The 22894-nt window shown below is 46.7% G+C and overlaps 1 protein-coding gene and 1 long non-coding RNA gene across 3 annotated transcripts; one reads left to right on the top strand and one right to left on the bottom strand.

Moving 5' to 3' along the window:
• Nucleotides 1–84: 84 nt before the first annotated feature.
• IQCD (IQ motif containing D) lies at nt 85–22887 on the top strand. Of its 2 annotated transcripts, XM_004017395.5 has the most exons (5): nt 85–186; nt 13587–14401; nt 17023–17256; nt 20826–20897; nt 22456–22887. In XM_004017395.5, the coding sequence occupies exons 2-5, from the start codon at nt 13673–13675 to the stop codon at nt 22756–22758; spliced, it is 1338 nt and encodes a 445-aa protein (XP_004017444.3). In that variant the 5' UTR covers nt 85–186; nt 13587–13672; the 3' UTR covers nt 22759–22887. The 2 variants fall into 2 exon arrangements, with proteins under 2 accessions (XP_004017444.3, XP_027812365.1); XM_027956564.2 differs by lacking the exon at nt 17023–17256.
• LOC121816965 (uncharacterized) lies at nt 9685–14377 on the bottom strand. The gene is made up of 3 exons (XR_006056711.2): nt 14272–14377; nt 13807–13993; nt 9685–11179 (listed from the first exon to the last, which is right to left on the bottom strand). It is a non-coding gene; the product is annotated as an uncharacterized LOC121816965 (long non-coding RNA).
• Nucleotides 22888–22894: the final 7 nt, after the last annotated feature.

Raw genomic sequence — 22894 nt, 5'->3', positions numbered from 1 at the left:
ACACACCTTGTTTCTGATTGGTCAGTCCTCAGGAGGTGGACCAAACCGAGGGGAATAAGGAATCGAATGGCGAAAAGGAAAGTTAATCAGACACCGAGTCCCGCCTTCTGAGATTGATGGGTAACCTAGCAACGCAGGAACAGCTGTGGTAACCAAGGACAGAAAAACTTAAAGACCACCGAGCAGGTGAGTGATCATGTGGGGAAGGGCTGGAGATGATGGGGAGATGTTGAATGGGATCTAGTCCTCTTATCTTTTTGACACTCTGAGGAATCAGCATCCCGTCCCCCCTCCCCCCACCGCTAGCCCGTCCCCAGCTCAGGACCCTGATCTCCAGCCCCTGCCTCAGTCTGGACGTCCCTCTCGACCTTCTGCAAAGACGACTGGGCGTCCTCTTTGGTGTCTCTGCCTCTACTCTGCCCTTCCTCTTGTCCACTTCATGGTTCCACTTCCTCATCCGTAAAACGTGGATGATACTAGTCAAGTGGACTCACAGCTAAGTTAAACTACTTTCAAGTTACACATAGGTGTTGGGGGTGAGAGAGTAGTTTTATAAGTCCCCTACCATTCTGTCAACAGCTTATAAATCCCAAGGTGAGCATGCAATGAGAGTGAGTGTTTAAATTATGTACCTTTGTACCAATGTTGGCCTTTTGTGCTATAATAACTTTAGACCTTAACTTCCATCACTGTCCTTAAAATATAATTTCATTTACATACTCAAGAGAAAGGGTTTGTTGCAAGGATTAACTAAAACAAAGTAGAATAGTTGTCGCCAGGGGCTGGGGGAGTGGGAAACGGGCAGTTATTACTTAACTGGTACAGAGTTTCAATTTGGGATGATGAAAAAGTTCTGGAAGGCAGATGGTGGTGATGGTTGCATATAGATATGAATGTAACAATTTAATGCCACTGAATTTTAAATGGTTACAGTGGTAAACTTTATGTTGCCTGCATAAGTGCTCAGTTGCTTCAATCAAAGTCAGTCGCTTCAGTTGTGTCTTGACTCTGCAAACCCTTGAACAGTAGCCCGCCAAGGCTCCTCTGTCCGTAAGATTTTCCGGGCAAGAATACCTGAGTGGACTGACATTCCCTCCTCTACGGAATCTTCCCAACCCAGGACTCCAACCCGGTCTTCTGCACTGAAGGTGGATTCTTTACCCCTGAACTTATGTATATTTTAACACAGTAATAATTTTTCAAAGCAACTATAAAGCTAGACAAAACCATCTATTGCTAAATTAGCACTCTGAAAATCAGCCAAAGGCATACAACAAACTGAGAGCTTTTATTCATAAAACCACCGAACTTCAAGTTTGTTTTGTACTTACCTGGGACTTCTCTGATTTCCCCATACTCAGTTCTATCTGGCATAATAGTTCAACGAGGGCAGGTAGCCCCCTGAAAACCAAGAGCTTCACTGTCGCTGTCTGATGGGGCTCACTTGATTTGGAGGACTCTTGGCTAAAGTAGCAATCTTGGTGGGACGAGAACAGGGAACGCCAGCGGGTGTAGCAGTCCAAGGTTGTAGTTCTATTCGGCGCCAACAGTGCACTGAAAACTTGGAGTTCTGGGGAATGCGGCATCCATGCGGAACCTGATGAGCTCTGTCTTACCTTGACTGACTAGAGGTTATGCGCATGTGCAGCAGAGACCTGCTCCGGCCCAAGAGACTTAGAAATGCTTGGCCTTTGGAGCCTGGTGTAGACAGGTGTACTGAGTGCATAGGGTACTTGCCATCCAAGAATAGGAGCCTTACTGGTTCAAAGTGTGAGCACAACCCCTGACTGATTTTTGGCTGAATATTAAACTATGTGGATACATAGGTGACCCCTAGGAAGCCAAGTTTTAAAATAAAAATATGCAAAAAAAATTAAGCAGAGATATCAGTAGCTGCACACCATGGAGGAGACTGACTTGACAGATTTAGTCCAGGAAGTAAATTACCAAATGCCCAAGCAAAACAAAAACAGCAATCATTAGGAAAAAAAAATACTGTGTTGCTACCAAAAAAAATTTCCCTCTAAGATTTCCAGTGTTCAATAAAAATTGTGAGATGTGTGTAAACATACTCAGGGGAAAAATGCAGTCAATAGAAACAGTCTCTATGTGTCCCCAGATGTTGGTTTCAGCAGACAAAGACTTCAAAAAAGCTATTATAAATACGATCAAAGAACTAAAGGAAACCATGTTTAAATAACTGAAAGAAGACAAGATAACAATGACTATCAAATAGAAAATATTTAGTATCCCAGAATAGATTATGATAAATTAAGGTGTACATTATAATCCCTAAATCGACCACTAAAAAAAAAAAAAAAAAAAACACTCAAAAAATATTTTAAAAATCAATGGAATAATTAAAAGAATGGACTAAAAACATTTAACACAATAAAAAGCATTCAGTAAATAGCATGGGGACAAAAAAGAAAAGGCATGAAATGCCAGAAGCCAGTGTGAGGAATCCTGCCCGTGACAAGGTCATGAGGAAGGAAGCTGACATACGCAAGGTCGTGATCAGACTTCAGAGTTCCCCCTGGCATTTCCTGAGCATGTACCCCCCAAAACCAAAAATCTGCCAGCCTTTGTACTCTGCTTTTCCACTTTTCTGATATTCTCTGGAAAAAAGTCAATTCAGGGCTTTAGTCTTCTGCATTTGAAAGGAATGTTTCAGTTAAACCCCCTCTGATTGCTCTCTAGCTTGCCTAACAGGTTCCCCAGACCTCTTGTGAATTGCTTACAGCCCCCCAACCGTGAGAGGCACAAGGCTTAGAAGCATCTTAAAGATACAGAGCCATTTCTAAAGAGTTAAAAATTATATTGGTAGAGGGTTTTTGCTGTTGACTCAATGACTGCTGCCAGGCCTCCATATTCTTTATCTTTTAGGCACCTGGGAGGATATTAATCAATATAAACGGGATATGGAAAAAGATATATAGTAGTTCTGATGTTAGCAACACTAGACTTTTGAGTTAACTACTTCTCTTTGTTATATATCACTGCACTCCTCTTGTGTCCTTGCTATGTAAGAATGTAACTTTACTTAGTGCTTTCTGAGAGTGGCACCAAACCTTGGGAAGATCAACACAAATAAGTCTTCTGGTTGACAAACCCTTATCAGAAAAAAGGCTGTAAAATGTTAATTGGCCCTTTTTGGCCAGAAGATGATGTAAATCACCTAAGACTTGTGTATACAATTAGGTATGCAGAGAAAAAGCCTGGTTTTGATAAGAGTCTGGACTGCTAACACTGCATAATTTTGTATTACCCATTAATCCCTATGTACAATCAAAAAAGGTATAAAAGGCCTTTCTAGACAATAGGGGCTGGAGCCAGTCGCTGGACTGGTTTTCCCCTGTGTCTCTCTCTCTCTCTTTTTCCTTTTCCTCTTTACTTTAATTTCAGGCTGAATTCCCATCTGGGGCACAGAGGCTCGCCAAGTCTACTTACTTGCCCTGGCTGTTAAGACCCACGTGAAGGGAGCCTAAGGCCAGGCACCCTTAGATATTCAAGCGAGCACCGGTGGCCCAACGTAGATGGTGCAAGTTCCTTGTCTGGAATTTTATTGGTCTTCCACGTAATCCAAGTTATTCAGCCCTCTTTCTCCACTTAATTTTCCTACTACACTGTTTCTTCCTAATCTAATCTTATATCAATCAATAAATAAGTTTTTCTCATGCCAACGCTGTCCACGCTTTGAATTCCCTGGATCCACCGGGGCTGGACCCCGGCAATGAAATAAATAAAAATTAGTAAATCAGCAGATGTAAATCCAACTATATGAATAATTTAATGTAAATTATTAAATGGAAAAAAACACTCCAATCAAAACAGAGGTTGCCAGACTAAGTTTAAAAAATGAGACTGAGGAATTCCTTGGCAGTCCTGTGGTTAGGACTCAGTGCTTTCACTGCCAAAGGTGCAGCTTCAATCCCCGGTCAAGGAGCTAAGCTGTGCGCCACAGTCAAAAATAAAAAAGAGAGAAAGAAATGCTTCAAGATAAATAAATACATAAGTGAGACTGAAATATATTCTGCCTACAAGAAATTCATCTTAGATTAAAAGACACAGATAATAAAAAAAATTGGACTCCATGCAAACAGTAACCATAATAAAGCCGGAAACGCTAAACTGCTATCAGACAAAGTTGATTTTAAGACAAAAAGAAAATATTACTAGAACAAAGAGGGACCATTTGATATTGATAGGAAGGCTAATATACCAGGAAGATATAGCTGGACTGACCAAGAAAATAAAAGGCACAAATTGCCAAAATCAGAACTACAGAAACTTAAAGAATTATAAGGAATATGATGAAAAACTTCATGCCAAAAAAATAAGACAACTTAGATAAAATGAATGAATTCCTCAGTTCACTTCAGTCGCTCAGCTGTGTCTCTTTTCAACCCCATGGACTGCAGCACGCCAGGCCTCCCTGTCCATCACCAACTCCCAGAGTTTACCCAAACTCATCTCCATTGGGTTGGTGATGCCATCCAACCATCTCATCCTCTGTTGTCCCCTTCTCCTCCCACCTTCAATCTTTCCCAGCATCAGGGTCTTTTCAAATGAGTCAGCTCTTCGAATCAGTTGGCCAAAGTACTGGAGTTTCAACTTCAACATCAGTCCTTCCAATGAACACTCAGGACTAGAAAGACAAATTATTAAAATCGACCCAAGAAGAAAGAGAAAATTTGAATAAACCTATAACAAGTAAACAGATTGAATTATAAATAGTCTTCCAGAATTACCTGGCAGTCCAGTGGTTAAGGCTTGGCGCTTTCACTGCTGTGGGCTCAGGTTTGATCCTTGGTTGGGGAACTAAGATCCCACCAGCTAGACGGTGCAGCCACAAAAAAAAAGAATTAAGAACTGAATCTTTTCTCCCTACTCAATTGCTAAATTCCCTGCCTCTACATACTTCCCTTTCTCCCTGAGAGAAAACAGCTCTGGGCAGTGAGGCCAATGTATAACCTGATTTATCCCTCAACATATAATCATAATCATAATCACTCCACTTGAGAGAGAGCTTTTAACCCTCCAAAGGGCCTTCCCATCTGTTAAACCATCCTTCCTCAACCCAGTTCCCATTTGATGGCTATGACAGGTGTGTGTTCCCATGTGCAAAAGAGATAAGGGACTTGCCCAGACTTATTCCAAGAGCCCCTGGCGGGGGAGGATCCTGCACCCAGGGCTCCTAAGACCCAGCTGGTGAATCTGATCTTGATTCTGTAAGTGATGGTGGTTTGAGATGGCCCTCATCAGACAGAGTGGGCAAGGCATGAGCAAGCCTTCCTTTGAATCTGGATAGAGCACTGGACTTAGCATATGGGCGGGTAAGAGTTTTTTTGGGGAGCCAGGCCACTGTGGTCCAAACCAGTGGTTCTCAATGAGGAGCACCGCACACCCACCCCACAGGACCATTGGGCAATGTCTGGAGATATTGCATTTCCAACTGATTGGAGCTAATGGCAAGAGAAGGATGCTACTGGCATCAAGTGGGTAGAGGCCAGGAATGACGCTAAACATCCTACAACACACAGGACAGCCTCCACAACAATTATCTGACCCAAAATGACAATAGTGTGGAGACTGAACAACTCTGTTCTACACTGGTATTTTCACACAAGTGCTACACACATACACCCCCCGCCCCCAACCTTTCCCCTTCAAGCCCTAGTTAGTGGAACTGAAAGCAAAAGGATTAAAAATCAAGATCATTTGAAATACAGAACATCAGAGGAAATTATCTCTTTGACCTTAGCTTTCAAATAATGGCACACATTATTTGTTCCGTCTGACTCTTTTTTGATCCCCTGGACTGTAGCCCACCAGGCTCATCTGTCTATGGAACTTTCCAGGCAAGAATACTGGAGTGGGTTGCCATTTCTTCCAAGAAATATTTCCAACCCAGGAACTGAACCTGCATCTCTGGCGTCTCCTGCATTTGCAGGCAGATTCTTTACCACGGAGCCACCAGGGAAGACCTTAGCAGCAGGTTATATCCTATGGCCAATCAAATGCCTTTAACATAAAATCTTTTGGATGCAGGTCTTTTTTTTTTAACCACAAGCCAGGCAAAGAAATACATTTTCCTCCTCAACCTGGCACACAGCACAAGCCTGTTTAAATACAAAAGGATACTTACTACATGCAGTGTGCTCTGATATTTTTTATTTCATTTATTTTTAATACTAGTCTCAACAGCCAAACTGATTCCACCATTCACTAAAGGGTCACAGTTTTTAAAAGACTCTTCTGCAACATCTGTCAGTCAGGAAAAGCCAGTGTTTTGCATCTGATAAGATTATGATTTAAATGTATACATATATTTAAGTGGGGAAGTCTATTTTAGAAAAATCCAAATTCACTGCTAAGAAATTCTTCCTTCTGTCTGAAACAACCAAAGTGATACTACCCACAGTTGCAGAGAACCAGAAATAAACACTTTGACAGCTACATTGCCAAAAGAGGAATTAAAAATTGTGATGAATTAATTTGTAAGAGGGAAGAGCCTGGAAAATGGTGAGTGGTTTAAGCAGTCTCTGTCTTCCTCCATTACTTACAGAAAGTCGTGAATAATGCAGAAGCCTGCATAATTAAAAACAGAAATAGTAAAAAGGAGTAGAAAAATGGATCCATGCTGGCTGTTTATAAACCTTTCTGTGCAAAAACAAATATATATTATTTTGAGGAAAAACACACATTCTGTTTTAAGAAGTCTTCAAATGTCAATATTAAATCATATCATTTTGGAAGTCCACCTAAAAGCCCAACATGATTGAGTCCGGACTTCATGTCATGCTCACAACAGTTTTATCAAGCATGGCGTCTGTTATTATCCCCATGTCACAGGTGAAAGTGAAACTCTAGCTCAGTCATGTTTGACTCTTTGTGACCCCATGGACCATAAACCTGCCAGGCTCCTCTGTCCATGGAATTCTCCAGGCAAGAATACTGGAGTAGGTTGCCATTTCCTTCTCCAGGGGATCTTCCCAACCCAGGAATTGAACCCAGATCTCCTACATTGCAGGTGGACTCTTTACCATCTGAGCCACCAGGGAATGTCACAGTTGAGGAAGCCGAAGATGCTCAGAGACCTTAATAGACTTACCTAAAGCCACGGAGCAAGGAAGTGGTGATCCCCTAGGACTGAACTTCAAATTCGTCTATCATGGGAACCCCCAAACTTAATCACCATGCAGTGGGCTCATGTTTTCCTTTCCAGATTCAGAGATAAGGGCCCAGAAGGTTAAGTGAATTTGCCCAGGGCTATAGCCGTGGCCAGCAGCCATAGAGAGTTATTCATTATAAGCCTAACCAGCAGCTTGGAAATCTGTCCCGTGGAGCGCATTCCGTCCCAACCTCAGACACTATTCAGAGCCCTCTGTCTCCAAGGCCCAGGGTAACGCTGGAGCCTGCGGTCACAGAGCCATCTCCACCGATGAGATTCAGTCTGTTACTACCGCCAGTGTTCACGGCTCCACCTCCAGCCCAGGAATCTTCCGCAAGCCAGAAGCCATCCAGGGAACACAGGTTCTCAAAAAGGACAAGGGAGGACTGAGTAATCCTTCAAAAGTGGCCATAGGGGGACTTTCCCTTGCAAAAGAGTCGGCCACGACTGAGTGACTCAACAACAACAACTGCTTGCTAATCTTGCATTTTAAGGATAGCGTTCCAGTCTCAGACTCATCTTGCCTGGGTCCCAGTATCTAGCTGGAATGAAATAACATCAGGAGGTAGACATTGTCATCTTCTGTTTAATGAGTTGAAACAGATTTTCCAGTTACAGCAGAGATATAAAGTTTCCTTTTTAATGAGAAGTACTTAAGAATGAAAGTGTGCTTAAAGAAAATAACTGAGTGGATAATAGCACAACCTGGTCTAGAGATCTGGTAGAAATCACAAAGCTGACATTCCAGTGAGAGGGATTTGGGCGACACTGAGTTGGAACCAGCGGCCATGAGAATGTCTCTTGTTACCCATCACTGTGGCATCATGCTGACCTGTGGGCCCCGTGTCATCATCAGTTACATGGTGTGTCTTTGTAATTTGCCCATAATGCCTGTCTCCTGAGAAACCTGTATGCGTGTCAGGAAGCAACAGTCAGAACCCTCTAGGGAACAACTGACTGGTTCAGAATTGAGAAAGGAGTACCACAAGGCTGTTGTCACCCTGTTTATTTAACTTATACGCAGAGCACATCATGCAAAATGCAAGGCTGGATGAATCACACGCTACAATCAAGATTGCCAGGAAAAATATCAATAACCTCAGATATGCAGATGATACCATTCTAATGGCAGAAAGTGTTGATATCTGGCAGAAAACAACAAAATTCTGTAAAGCAATTATCCTCCAATTAAAAAATAAATTAATTTTTAAAAACTTAAAAAAAAATAAAATGAAGAGGAACTAAAGTGCCTCTTGATGCAGGTGAAGGAGGAGAGTGAAAAAACCAGCTTAAAACTCAATATTAAAAAAACTAAGATCATGGCATCTGGGCCCATCACTTCACGGCAGATAGAAGGGGAAAAGGTGGAAGCAGTGAAAGATTTCCTCTTCTTGGGCTCTAAAATCACTGCAGATGGTACTCCAGCCATGAAATTAGAAGACCATTGCTTCTTGGCAGGAAAGCTTTGACAAATCTAGATAATGTGTTAAAAAGCAAAGATGTCACTTTGCCAACAGAAGTCTGTATAGTCAAGGCTATGGTTTTTCCAGCAGTCATGTATGGATATGAGAGCTAGACAATAAAGAAGGCAGAGCACCAAAGAACTGATGTTTTTGAATTGTAGTACTGGAGAAGACCCTTGAGAGTCCCTTGAACTACATGGAGAACAAACCAGTCAATCCTAAAGGAAATCAACTCTGAATATTCATTGAAAGGACTGATGCTGAAACTGAAGCTCCAATACTTTGACCACCTGATGTGAAGAGTTGACTCATTGGAAAAGACCCTGATGCTGAGTATGATTGAAGGCAGGAGAAGGGGATGACAGAGGATGAGATAGTTGGATGGCTTCACTGATTCAATGGACATGAACTTTGGCAACCTCCCGGAGATGGTGAGGGACAGGGAAGCCTGGCATAGTGCAGCCCATGGGGGTCTCGAACAGTCGAACATGACTTGGCAACTGAATCACAGCAGCAACAACAAAAATTTCCAAAGTATGTGATTGCTTGACTCCAAACTATAAAACCCAATGAGAGGTGATTCAAAGCTTACCCTGAGATGATTTAGTCTGTCTCCCTCACCTGCTTGTTTTTTTTTTTTTTTTTTTTTCGGCACTCAGCTTGTGGGATCTTAGTTCCCTGACCACTTATCAAACCCAGTCCCCTGGCTGTGCGAGCACTGAGTCCTCAACACTGGACTGCCAAGGAGTTCCTAAGAGTTAGTATTTAAATGGCATTCCTTAAAGTGAGATGCCCCTCATACCCACCCACACCCACACCCACACCCAGACACACACAAACACTCTGTCTCTCTCTCTCAAGCTTGTTTTTTCACATCCTTTGACTTCTCCATGGACTAGTGCTGGATTTGAGGGTACTTGTAGCTGCTGGATTTTCTTCTCCTTTTTCTCCCCAGGGGGAAACATACATAATTTACCTCAAACATTTTTTTTTTTTAAACTCAAAAATGTTCCGAGAGGGAATGTAATACAACATCCAACAAGCCCATTTGAATGAAAACGAGGTATAATTTGCATGATAAAGATATATTTCCATTTATAAAGTTCAGCAGCAGAATTAATGACAAATAAAGGGATGATCCAATTAAAGTCCCCCCTCCATTAACAGCAATGCTTCACTCTCAGGGCAGGAATCTTACAAGGAGAGGCTTGCGTTGGAAGCGATTTAAATATTAAGGTTGGTGGCATTAAAAAGGACATGAAGTGATCGCATTAGAATTCAAGGAAAAGAGATTCTCTAGTGATTTTTGTCATCAGAACTCAGACGCATTTCCCCCAGTCCCAGCGCCACTGGCTTTTTCTGGTTCACCCAAATGAGCTGTCAGGAACTGACGGGCATCATCATAATCAAAGAAAACAAGTTTGCCCTTTAAAGCAAAAGAGGTAATTTGGCTGAAAATGGGAACATTTTCTTCAACACTGCATTCAATGCCCTAAAAACTTCGGGCATTCTGATTTATGCTTGAGAGCTTGGGTGGACAATGGGGAGACGTGCCTTCATGAAACACTTTGTTTACATCCATCCTGTGGCTGGACGGGCCGGTGCAGATTTCCTTCATCCCCAGAGAGGCTGAGGACCCTCCACGGCCATCCCTAAAATGTTATTTTCAGGAGAAGCCTGAAGCAACTCACAAGATTTATTAAGGCGCAGGAAGCGGGTGGGAATCAAAGACAGGCAAGACAGAGCACCCCCCTCTCAGTCCAGTGGTTAAAACTCCGACTCCCAGTGCAGGGGACATGGGTTCAAAACCGACATGGGTCGGATCCCACATGCTGCATGGCGTGCAGCCAAAAAAAAGAAAAAAAAAAAAAAGTGAGAGAGAGAGAGAAGATTGAACATCTAGATACCTCCTTTTCAGCAAAGCAAAGAGTAAACAGAAAGAAGCGGAGGGAATCCAAGAAACAAGAAACACCTAAAGGGCCAGAGAATAGGAAGAAAGGCAGCCAGATCAGGTAATAAGCAACCGACAACACAACTTCATCCCCCTCTTCCATAGTTGCTGAACTTTCACGTGTGTCTGTTCCACATCCCAAACTAGGTTATAAACTCTGGGAGGACAAGAAATACCTTGCATCTTTTTTAACATCCCTGGGGGCTCAATAAATACCCAAATGGGTGACTACTCGGACGATCTTTCTTACCGGGAGCAGCAGCAGATGTAAGCAGACCAGTTAAAGAACTCTTTAATCACGAAGCAAGCACCATCAAGGGCCCTGCTCAGTGGCAGAGAGGCTGCTGAGGAGGAAACAGACTGGGAGCTCTCAAGGGTGAACACAGATAACTGGATGGTGCGTTGGATATGGGAGAGGAGGCAGAGTTCGGGTGGCACTCAGGTGTCTGGCTTGAGCAATTCAGATGGCAGAGTTGTTGACCATCCAGACAAGGGGTACTAGATGGACAAGGCGAGGAGTGGAGACGTGGTGGGGTCCATCTTCGACACGGTATGTTGGGAGGTCCAGCCGATCCCAGCCATCTGGATCTCCTGGGAGGGGCAGGGTGGTGGGAGATGCAGACTGAGAAACCACTGAAGTCCTGAACTTGGGACTTCGTTTTCCCCTAGATAATAATACTCATTATTTATCGAGCACTCACAATGTCCAGGATCTGTGCCAGAAACTTTCCCTGTGATGATCCCTGTCTAATGACTGAGGTAGCCCAGGCTTCAGTTCAGTTCAGTTCAGTTCAGTCACTCAGTCGTGTCCGACTCTTTGCGACCCCATGAATCACAGCACGCCAGGCCTCCTTGTCCATCACCAACTCCCAGAGTTCACTCAAACTCACGTCCATCGACTTGGTAATGCCATCCAGCCATCTCATCCTCTGTCATCCCCTTTTCCTCCTGCCCCCAATCCCTCCCAGCATCAGAGTCTTTTCCAGTGAGTCAACTCTTCGAATGAGGTGGCCAAAGTACTGGAGTTTCAGCTTTAGCATCATTCCTTCCAGGCTTAGTGGGATTAAATAACCAGCCCAGGGTCCCACAGCGAGGATCTGAAACTCATATGGGGTTGCTGCAAAGCTTAGTACTCTTAGCCATCCGGCCATATAGGCAACACTGATGACCGATTTCTGAATGCCATCATAGGTATTTTTTTTTTCCTGAAAGTCTTTTAAACTTTTAATTTTGTAGTAATTATAGATTTACAGAAAAATAGAAAAGATAATACAGAGAATTCCCCTGTAACCTTCATTCAGCTCCCCCAGATGTTAATATCTTACATAACCATGGTTTGTCAAAGCTAAGAAATTAAAATTATACAATGCTAGGAACTAAACTATTAACTTTATTTGGCTATCATAGGTTTTCCTACTAATGTCCTTTTTGTGATCCAGAAGCCACTTCACTATACACTGTTGCATCTAGCAAAACAGTTTTTCTTTTTTTAAAAAAAGTATTTATTTATTTGGCTGTATCAGGGCTTGGTTGTGACACACAGGATCTTCATCACGACACTCTGGCTTCTCTCTAGCTGTGACACAGGCTGAGTTGCCCCCTTGGCATGTGGGATCTTAGTTCCCCAACCAGGGATTCAACCTGAGTCCCTTGCATTGGAATGCGGATTTTTAACCACTAGACCCCCAGGGAAGTCCCTAAAACAGTATTTTTTAAAAGATATATAAAGATTGAAGTATACTTGACTTACAATATTTGTCAGTTTCAGGCATACAGTACGGTGGTTCAGTTTCATATATATACATATATGTACAACTTTTAAGATTTTTTCCATTATGTTATTACAAGATATTGAATATAGTTCCCTATGCTGTACAGTAAATCCTTGTTGTTTATCTATTTTATATACAGTAGTGTGGATCTGTAAATCCCATACTCCTAAATTATCCCCACCTCCTTCCCCTGTGATAAACGGAAGTTTGTTTTCTATGTCTGAGTCTGTTTCTGTAGCAAAACAGTTTTTTTAAGTTGTGCTTTGAAGTCACCGGTCATCCCCACCCCAATTTTTAAAATACATTTTTAAAAGCCAGGGCAGATACACTGTGCTTGTCCTCGTGGTGCTTGCTCTCAGCGCTATTACGTGCTTGTCTCTCTTCTGCTCTCTCTGGCTGTCCACCCCTGCTGGCTGCATTGCCCAGGCTCCCTTGTCAGCTGGTTTCCCCCTGAATTTAGTTAAGAGGAGGTGCTGGTGTTAGATTGGAAGGCTGGATGAAGGGAGGAACCAGATTTCCGCCCCTTCTCTCTGCTTTGGGCTGCATTTCCAGCAGAGGCCACAGCTCCTCTGGGGCTACAGTGACTCCTGGACAGGAAATGGCTGTGGCTCCAGCTTCCCCCAGGGGACCCTGATCCCCAGACCCGCCCCTCCTCCTCCTGCGGTGTGGCTTCCGGCCACTGCCAATCGCTGGGTAGCTTCCCGTTCCCCTCGTTGGCCACTCAGCTCTTCCATCACCCATGTCACTGGTGTGTGTGCTCAGTCATGTCCGACTCTTTCCAACTCCACAGACTGTAGCCCACCAGGTTCTTCTGTCTGTGGGGTTCTCCAGGCAAGAATACTGGAGTGGGCTGCCATGCCCTTCTCCAAGGGATCTTCCTGACCCAGGGATCCAAACCACGTCTCCACTGATGTCTCCACTGACGTTCCCACTGAGCCACCTGGGAAGCCCAGGGTGTGTTTAAATACTTAGAATGATGTCTGTATTCCTGCTTGGCCCCTGCCTGACACATGTGCCTGAGACCCACCTCCTTATTTGGTCCCCTTACCCTTGGGGCCCTGACACTGTCACAGAGCTAAAAACTGCTTTCCGTGAGAAGTTCTGGGTCAAAGATGCAGAACATCTAAGGTGAACTCTCCACGTCAACAGTTTACAGCTGCTATGGCCACGCCAGCCATCCCGATGTCAGCGTGGCTCTGCTGACTGCCTTCTGCTTCCTTTTTCAGGGTGGCCAAACATAATCAAAGCAGGAGGCCCAGGGAGCCTACCCAAGTCTCAATCTGTCAGGGTGTGCAGAGGCAAAGCCCATAAAATGGCTCTGGACGTCCTAACCGTGGCCCCCCTCTACCAAGGTCTTGATATCAACAAAATAAGGCTGATAGCCCAGACAACCAAAAAGTCCACCACCCCGCCAAAAGCCCTGATCCCCGCCAAGACCAAACTCACCACCATCGAGACCAAGAGGATCATGTCCGTCCTGGACGAGACCATCCACAAGGTGAAGCTGGTGAGCCTGCTGTCCCACGCGGCGTCCGATTCCAAGACTTCGGAGGGGATGCTGGGGCCGGACATCGCGAAGGCAGTGAGGGAGCACGAGGACCTCTGCCAGACCTTCCTGGGCCGAGTCAGTTACCTGCAGGAGGAAGAAAGGAAACTGAAGGAGGCGGAAGAGTTCGAGGATGAAGCGTGGTTCCGAGAGCGCCTCTTCGCCATGGACGTGCAGAAATCCCAGCTCCCGCCGCTGATGCAGGGAATCAAAGAATCCACCAAGAACGTCGTAAGACTCCTGCTCAGTAACCCCCAGGCCGCCAGCCTGCTGCAGGCGCAGACCTTGGGCAGGAGCAAGGAAGCCCAGTGTTTTATCGATAGCCTGGTAGAACTCCGGGGTTTCCTGTTTGAGAAGTTACTCACCAGTCCCATGGAAGCCAGAGACAAGATCCAGTTCATCCAGGACATCACCCGACGGAATCGGAGGCACCAAGAGATCATCGACACCCTGGAAAATGAACTGGCCGCCTGTGTGAGGAACAGGAATGCGGAGGTATGAATACACGGTACTGCTCAGATTACAGCGGGAGCCCCGGGGAGAGGTCCCACGTCTTTTGGCAATTGAGGTTTCTTCCCTCCACGGTTTAAATAGTTGTTTTCATTCATTTGCTCCATATATATTGTTTTGAGTACTCACCAGGTGCCAGGTCTTACAAATGATGAGTCCACATGGTCCCAGCCTCATGGAGTTCACGAGAGGGAAGGCAGGTCTTAAAGAGCTGATTTATTTACAGTCTTGAGAAGTACAAGAAAGGGTTAAGTACAAGGTGCCATAAGAGAGTGTTATAGGAGACCTGAACTTGGAACTCAGAGAGGTGGAAGCCATGACTTGAAGAATGAGAGAGTGTAAACCAGGTGGGTGAAATAGAGAGGGACCTTTCAGGCCAGGGCTGGGTAATAGGCATTTAAGACTTTGCTGAGAGATCACCTTTGAGGTGATCTTTGGAATGTGATCTTTGTCCTGAGGGCAGGTGAGAGGGGTGGAAGTTCTAGAACAATTTTTAAGAGAGAAAAGGTAACACGATCCCAACCTAATAACCATCTGGGGACACCTACTGTGTTATTTTATTTTAAAAATTATTTTTGTTCATTTATTTTTGACGACCTGAGCTTGGTCTTCGTTGCTGCCTGCGGGCTTTCTCTGATTGCAGTGAGCCAGGGCTGTCCTCTATTTGTGGTGCGGCAGCTTCTCATTGTGCTGTCTTCTCTTGTGAAGAACAAACTCCAGAGCATAGGCTGGGAAGCTGTGGCGCTCGGGCTCAGCTGCCCCACAGCATGTGGGATCTTCCCAGACCAGGGATCAAACACATGTCCCCTACATTGGCAGGCTGATTCTTCACCACTGGACCACCAGGGAAGTCCTATGTGTTATTTTTTTACATACATTTTCTCACCAACATCTTACAAAGTCCCTGGAGATGATGTATAAGTATAGGTTTAGCTGCTAAAACAAAGAGACCCCAAATAATAGGGGCTTAGTCAAGCTGGAGATGGATTTCTGTTTAACAGAGAGCCGGCACGGAAGTTCTGCTTCTTAAACTTGTCAGGGGCCCAGGTTCCTTCTGGCTGGCTTCTCTGACATCCCCCACATGAGACTTCAAACCGTGGACCCAACAGGCTGTTCCAGCTTCCCCCAGTCATATTGTCATTGGTTCAGCCAGCAGAAAAGAGGAAAGCAGAGAAGGGGGCTTTGACCTGCTTTTTTGGGCCGCTGCCTGGAATCAGTTCTTAGCCAGTGCTAGAGATGTTGGGAAAGTGGTCTGTAGCTGGGGCCAGGCTCCCAGCAAAACATTTTGCTCTACAGCCTTGCCAGGGAGAGCAGGTCCTGGGGGACAGCTGCTACCTTTTCATCGCCCTGCGATAGATGAGAGACCAAGGCCACTCTCCCTCCCTGGCGCACTGGTTTCCTGACTTGGTCCTGTTCGGCATTCCCTAGGGCTTGTTGATGACTACTGGTGTGATGATTTGATTGGGGTCTGGGTCCCCCACAAGAGGACAAGGACCTCGTTTCTCTCAGCTCCCCACTGTGTCCCCAGCAGACCTGGCATGAAAAGCAGGCATGCTGATTATTTGGTGAGTGCAGAGATGACAGGCTCCCAGGAGCTCAGTCAGAGGAGGTCACTCAGAGGTTGGAGGGGTGACTTAGGGACAGAGACAGGACCCCACCCTCCCAAGTGTCTTTGCTGATCTCATTCCGGTGGTAGAAAACAACTTGGGGCTGCCAAGGTGGACAGATCTGGGTGGGCAAATTTCATTTCTGCCAGGTGGGCAAATTTCATCAGGTCATCGGATCTCAGTGTAAAATGAGGGGGTGACACCAATTAGGCAGGCTTCAGGGGTCCACACAAGAAGCTCTGACTCCTCATAGCATTGCCTGCCTTCAAACCCAGCACCTGAAGGTTGAAGAGTTGCCCACAGGACAGGCTGGCCTCAAACCCCCTCCCCAGCCCCACCTGCCACTCCCTGAGTCCAGGAAGTGAGCTCAGACCCACTTCCGCCCCCCTGCCAGCCACCCCCCAGCCCAAGGCTGCCGGCCTGAGCCAGCCACAGCATCGGTGTGTTCAAAGGGAAACTCTCGCGCTTGTGATCAGCCTTTGGAGCTTATTTACAGAACAGCCCAACTCCCCCGCCCCCAACCCTAATTCCTGTTTCAGAACCCACTGCGGGGAGGAGCCAAGCCAGGCCCTCAAGGGGAGAACCGGTGGCATTACCTGTGCTGGGTGTTTATCTCACACCTTCATGCATCACGCCAGGTATCTCTGCCAACTGGGTACTTCCCATTGCGCCTCAGGCAGGAGCATGGAGCTGTCTCAGGCACGCTGAGCCCTTGGCTCATGCCAGGAAACAGAGGGTGGTGGCCACAGACATGGGCTCCAGATGGAACAGACCCAGCTTCAAATTCCAGTTAAGCTGCGCAACCCCAGACAGACTCAACCCCTCCATTTTCTCGTCTCTAGGCAGGCGGTTCCGTCTTCATCCTGGGCCAGGGGAAAGATGGGGAGACATAATAATGCCCCCCCACCTCCGAGAGCTGCAGGCACGCCAGCCTCTCCTGCCACGGCGACCCACGATGGCGGGCGGTATCCTCCAGAGTCTCTCCTCTTTCCGGTCCAGGTGGAGAAGGAGAACTTTGTGGTCCAAGAGCTGAAAAACCACCTGCACCAGGTGCTCAGGTTCTCGGAGAACAGCCTCCTGCGCACCAAGCAGGAGGCGGAGAAGCAGCAGAAGGCGGACTTCCGGGCCTCGCAGGCCAGGGTGGCCGCGGTCCAGCAGGAGATCCTGGTGCTGCAGTCGCAGTTCCACAACCTGGTCATGGAGAACCGGGACACAGAGCAGGCGCTGAGGAAGGTGCCCTGGGGAGGGGGGACGCGGGCAGGGGGGCCACCAGGGCGGGGGGAGGGCAGAGGAGCCGGGGGGCACTGGGGGCAGAGACATGGGGTCCCACTACATGCCGGCTCTGTGATCTCGAGCAAGCTCCCAAGCTCCTCTGAGCCCCGCAAGGAGGAGGAGGACACCCACCCACCCATCCTGCAAAGGAAATGAAGGCACCCGGAAACCTCTGGCAAATCCCTCAGCCCCCTCCAAGTCTTAGTTTTCATATCTTGAAGACGATCACGATTGAATAGGCCTCAATGAGTTATTACGAGAACTAGATGAGATGGTGGGTGGAGAGCTGGTGCCTAGTAGGTGCTCAATAAGTATCCTTTCTTCATCCGCCTTCTCCCTCATCTCAGCCAGGCCCCAGGCCCCGCAGGCACCCCACAAGCACCAGTTTGCTGTGGACTCCCTTTCCACACCACGGGCACGCTTGCTATCACTTGTCCTCACTTTGTTTTCATTTCACAACTCTTTGGAGAATCTGCTGGAAGCCCTGGGCCTCTCCCCCATGAAAAGGTACAGGTGCCCCTGCACACAGGGGTGGGCAATTCTTGGGTCACAGGCTCCCTGAAGCCAGCCTGTGCATGGTGCGCAAGTTAAGAACTTTTGCACTATAAGGACTGTGTGCTTAGTCACTCAGTTATGTCAGACTCTTCGCAAGCCCATGGACTGTAGCCCACCAGGCTCCTCTGTCCATGGGATTTTCTAGGCAAGAATACTGGAGAATACTGTCCATTTCCTTCTCCAGAGGATCTTCCCAACCCAGGGTTCGAACCTGGGTCTCCTACATTACAGGCAGATTCTTTACCATCTGAGCTACCAGGGAAACCCGTAAGAACTAAGGAGCCGATTTTTAAAAATTGAGGTGAAATTCACATAACAAAACATATAACCATTTTATTCAGTGGCACTTAGTATTCACAGTGTTGTACAACCACAACCTCTCTCTAGTTCCAAAACACTTCCATCACCCCCAAACAAACCTGGTACTCATTAAGCAGTTTCTCACCCACTCCCCTTCCCCCAGCCCCTGAAAACCACTAATCTACTTTCTGTCTCCTTGGATTTGCCTATTCTGGACTCTTCATGTAAATGGAATCATCAAATATATGGTCTTTCTAGCATCTCCTTTTCAAGGTCTGCCCACATAACATCTGCCAACACTTCACTCCTTTTTATGGCAGAATAACATTGCAGAATTCCAAAGAATAGCAAGGAGAGATAAGAAAGCCTTCCTCAATGATCAGTGCAAAGAAATAGAGGAAAACAATAAAATGGGAAATACTAGAGATTTCCTCAAGAAAATTAGAGATACCAAGGGAACATTTCATGCAAAGATGGGCTCAATAAAGGACAGAAATGGTATGGACCTAACAGAAGCAGAAGCTATTAAGAAGAGGTGGCAAGAATACACAGAACTGTACAAAAAAGATCTTCACGACCCAGATGATCACGATGGTGTGATCACTCACCTAGAGCCAGACATCCTGGAATGTGAAGTCAAGTGGGCCTTAGAAAGCATCACTATGAACAAAGCTAGTGGAGGTGATAGAATTCCAGTTGAGCTATTTCAAATCCTAAAAGATGATGCTGTGAAAGTACTGCACTCAATATGCCAGCAAATCTGGAAAACTTAGCAGTGGCCACAGGACAGGAAAAGGTCAGTTTTCATCCCAATCCCAAAGAAAGGCAATTCCAAAGAATGTTCAAAATACCGCACAATTGCACTCATCTCACATGCTAATAAATTAATGCTCAAAATTCTCCAAGCCAGGCTTCAACAGTATCTGAACTGTGAACTTCTAGATATTCAAGCTGGATTTAGAAAAGGCAGAGGAACCAGAGGTCAAATTGCCAACATCTGCTGGATCATGGAAAAAGCAAGAGAGTTCCAGAAAAACATCTATTTCTGCTTTATTGACTATTCCAAAGCCTTTGACTGTGTGGATCACAACAAACTGTGGAAAATTCTGAAAGAGATGGGAATACCATACCACCTGACCTGCCTCTTGAGAAACCTGTATGCAGGTTAGGAAGCAACAGTTAGAACTGGATATGGAACAACAGAGTGGTTCCAAATAGGGAAAGGAGTATGTTAAGGCTGTATATTGTCACCCTGCTTGTTTAACATATGTGCAGAGTACATCATGAGAAACACTGGGCTGGATGAAGCACAGGCTGGAATTAAGATTGCTGGGAGAAATATCAATAACCTCACATATACAGATGACACCACCCTTATGGCAGAAAGTGAAGAAGAACTAAAGAGCCTTTTGATGAAAGTGAAAGAGGAGAGTGAAAAAGTTGGCTTAAAGCTCAACTTCAGAAAACTAAGATCATGGCATCTGGTCCCATCACTTCATGGCAAGTAGATGGGGAAATGATGGAAACAGTGACTGACTTTATTTTTTTGGCCTCCAAAATCACTGCAGATGGTGACTGCAGCCATGAAATTAAAAGATGCTTACTCCTTGGAAGGAAAGTTATGACCAACCTAGACAGCATATTAAAAAGCAGAGACATTACTTTGCCAACAAAGGTCTGTCTAGTCAAGGCTATGATTTTTCCAGTAGTCATGTATGGATGTGAGAGTTAGACTATAAAAGAAAGCTGAGCGCTGAAGAGTTGATGCTTTTGAACTGTGGTGTTGGAGAAGACTCTTGAGAGTCCCTTGGACTGCAAGGAGATCCAACCAGTCTATCCTAAAGGAGATCAGTCCTAGGTGTTCATTGGAAGGACTGATGTTGAAGCTGAAACTCCAATACTTTGGGCACCTGATGTGAAGAACTGACTCATTGGAAAAGACCCTGATGCTGGGAAACTTTGAAGGCGGGAGAAGGGGACAACAGAGGATGAGATGGTTGGATGGCATCACAGACTCAATGGAGATGAGTTTGAGTAAACTCTGGGAGTTGGTGATGGACATGGAGGCTTGGCGTGCTGCAGTCCATGGGGTTGCAAAGAGTTGGACTGAGTGACTGAACTGAACTGAACATTCCATTGTATGTACAGGAGCTGATCTTTTAAAGACAAAATTAGAGCACATTCCTCCGCTGGGTCTAAATCCATGCAACAGCGAGCGTCCCCTCCCCCTTACACTAGAAACCAAACTCCTCCCGCTGCAGACCCTCCTTGTGCGACATAGCTTCTCACTCTGAACTCACTGGGACCATGCTCACCCGTGGCCATGCCATCCCAGCCACACAGGCTCAGGTGCCTATTCTTTAAACATCACGAACTTGTTCCCAGCTCAGGGCCTTTGCACCTGCTGCTCCATCTGCCTAGAATGTTCTGGAGCCAGACAGCTGGCTTCACATCCGAGCTCTGACCACCCATCAGTTCCGTGGTCTTGGGTCCAGTGAGTCAGTACTCCTGATCTTCCGTGCCCTCATCTGTGAAATGGAGAACCTACCTTGTAGTGTGGATTCAAGTAGGCGAGGCGTGACATACTGCCTGCTGACACAGAGCAGCCTCGGTGCCGTTCGTTGTTACTATAGGTCCATCAAACAATGACTAATTGAAATTTTTTTTTTTTTCAGAAAAAATATAAAGTGGAAACGGAAATTGAGAACTGGATCCAGAAATACGATTCGGAGATGAGTGAAAAGCAGGTATTTGTCTGCCTAATTCTGTCTCAAGTGTGTTTCCCAAGACCTTCTAGGAATCGGGGTGAGGGGGCAGGGGAAGAGAAGCCCTCAGATGGTCCATGGTCTACTCCCAGTTCTGGGCCTCCCCAGAGTGACTTCCCTGTCCCTTCCTTAGGCTCAAGGGTTTGTCTAGCCTGGGGCAGTGAGGGCAGCAGTGGCAAAGGAAGGAAACGGAAGCTGCCAGCCACTAAGTGGCGTTTGACACCAGATCCAAAGATCTCGGTTCCATCTAGGGTCAACATCCCAGGCTCCCTGTCCCCTCCTGTTCAGCTCCCTCCAGCAGCCCCGCCAGCCAGGACTCATCTGTGCTGGATTCAAGTACGAGTTCACCTCCACCACTTCACTCAGTTACCCGGGAACTTTCCAAGTGCTTGAGATGGGCCGGGTGGCAGCCTCCAGCAGTGAAGAAAGTCCCCATTGTCATCTGGAGGTTCCACTCTAGTGGCACTTATGTCCCTGTGTGACCTTAAGCAAGGGACTTGACCTTGGATTCTGCATGTGATCAACATAAGCAGTAACACCCAGGCCGGGACCATGGTGGGGATTCATTGAGGCTCGTACAACACAGGATCTGGCCTGGAGCAGGTGCTCAGGGGACAGCAGCCTATAAAACAGGGAGGCCCTGAGGCCTCCATGCAGCTCTGTGCTGACATCAGTGGCCCAGAGCCCAGAGCCCCAACTTTGGGGCCACGAAGGCCTGGTGAGCACTGGAGAGGACGTCAGCCTCTGAGTGGCCCAATGTCAGGCGTGCTGTCAAGAGTAGGGCAACTTGGGGTCTGTCTGATCCCCAGCGCTCTAGGAAGGGGGAGACTGGAGGCTGTGCTCATTTCTCTGTTCCCAGTGAGGGTGGTGGGTTAATGATGGCAAAGACAGAGTCCACTTAGCTCTGCCTCCTCTGGAAGTACTGTGCTTCTAATAGATACTTGGTGGGAAAGAGGGAGGGAGGAAGATAGGTGTGAATTACAGCAGGAGAGCCTATGGTTAGAGGTAGGGAAGAACTGTGGGGTTCCATCACCCAAGGAAGGTCCTCTCTGGGTATCTTTGTGACACGGACCACGTTGATGGCAGCAGCTGGCATTTTTTTAAACGTCCCCACTGTGTGCCTGGCGTCACCATCTAGGACGTTGCATCCAGCCCAACATTTAATCAGGGAAATAGTTCCCACCCCTGCTCCTGGATTTGGAATTGTCCCCACGTTTCAGATGAGGAAAAAGGGAAGGCTTGGAACAAGGTGAAGCCCCTCAAGATGTGGCCAAGCTGAGATTAGAAGCCCAGCTCACAAGCTGGGTGTTTTCCTCACTCCCGAAATTATTTAAGCCGGGCGTCACACCGCAAGCTGGGGATGGACGGCCATCACCTCTCCCCTTCCCATCCGGGCCTGGGATGCAGACAAGCTGAGCATTGGCGGCCATGGCTGGGGGCGGCAGCACCTGCAGGGAGGCGGGGAACCTGCGCACAAGTGGGTGGAGACGGGAGCTCTGAGCCTGGGGGTGGCCCACCCGCTCCCTGCCTCTCGCCCCAGGACGAGTACGAGGAGCTGGACATCATCCACAAAGAGGAGCAGCTCCAGCTGGAGGAGCTGAAGAAGCGGTACGACGTGCTGGTGGAAGAGTTCTCCCAGATCCAGGCCGAGCGCGAGATCTTGGCCAAGAAGAGGCTAGAGGACGAGCAGGAGATGGTGCGCATGGTGCGGGCCGCCACTCTCATCCAGGCCCTGTGGAAGGGCTACCTGGTCCGCTCCATGCTCAAGTCCAAGAAGAAGAAGCGGGGCAAGGGCAAAGGAGAGAAGGAGAAAGGCAAGGGCAAAAGAAAGGGCAAGAAGTAAGTCTTCCCTTCGCGCTCGCCATAATCTAACCTCTCACTCGAGAGCCTGCCTGGGAAGCCCCTGGGATGGGGAGCCCCGTGGTTTATGATTTTAACGCTTTTTCAAAATTAAAAACCATTGTCAAGCACAGCCTACA

Source organism: Ovis aries, chromosome 17, assembly GCF_016772045.2.
Source record: "Ovis aries strain OAR_USU_Benz2616 breed Rambouillet chromosome 17, ARS-UI_Ramb_v3.0, whole genome shotgun sequence".
NCBI lineage: Eukaryota > Metazoa > Chordata > Mammalia > Artiodactyla > Bovidae > Ovis > Ovis aries.
Note: the sequence above shows the minus strand (reverse complement) of the source record. Positions and strands in the feature narration are given on the sequence as shown.

What these genes read in the sequence shown, in the direction of transcription:
- IQCD (XM_004017395.5), top strand. Translation starts at nt 13,673, where the DNA reads ATGGCTCTGGACGTCCTAACCGTGGCCCCCCTCTACCAAGGTCTTGAT. An exon ending in TGAGGAACAGGAATGCGGAG is followed by an intron (nt 14,402 to 17,022) that starts GTATGAATACAC and finishes TTTCCGGTCCAG; the next exon opens with GTGGAGAAGGAGAACTTTGT. An exon ending in CGGAGATGAGTGAAAAGCAG is followed by an intron (nt 20,898 to 22,455) that starts GTATTTGTCTGC and finishes CTCTCGCCCCAG; the next exon opens with GACGAGTACGAGGAGCTGGA.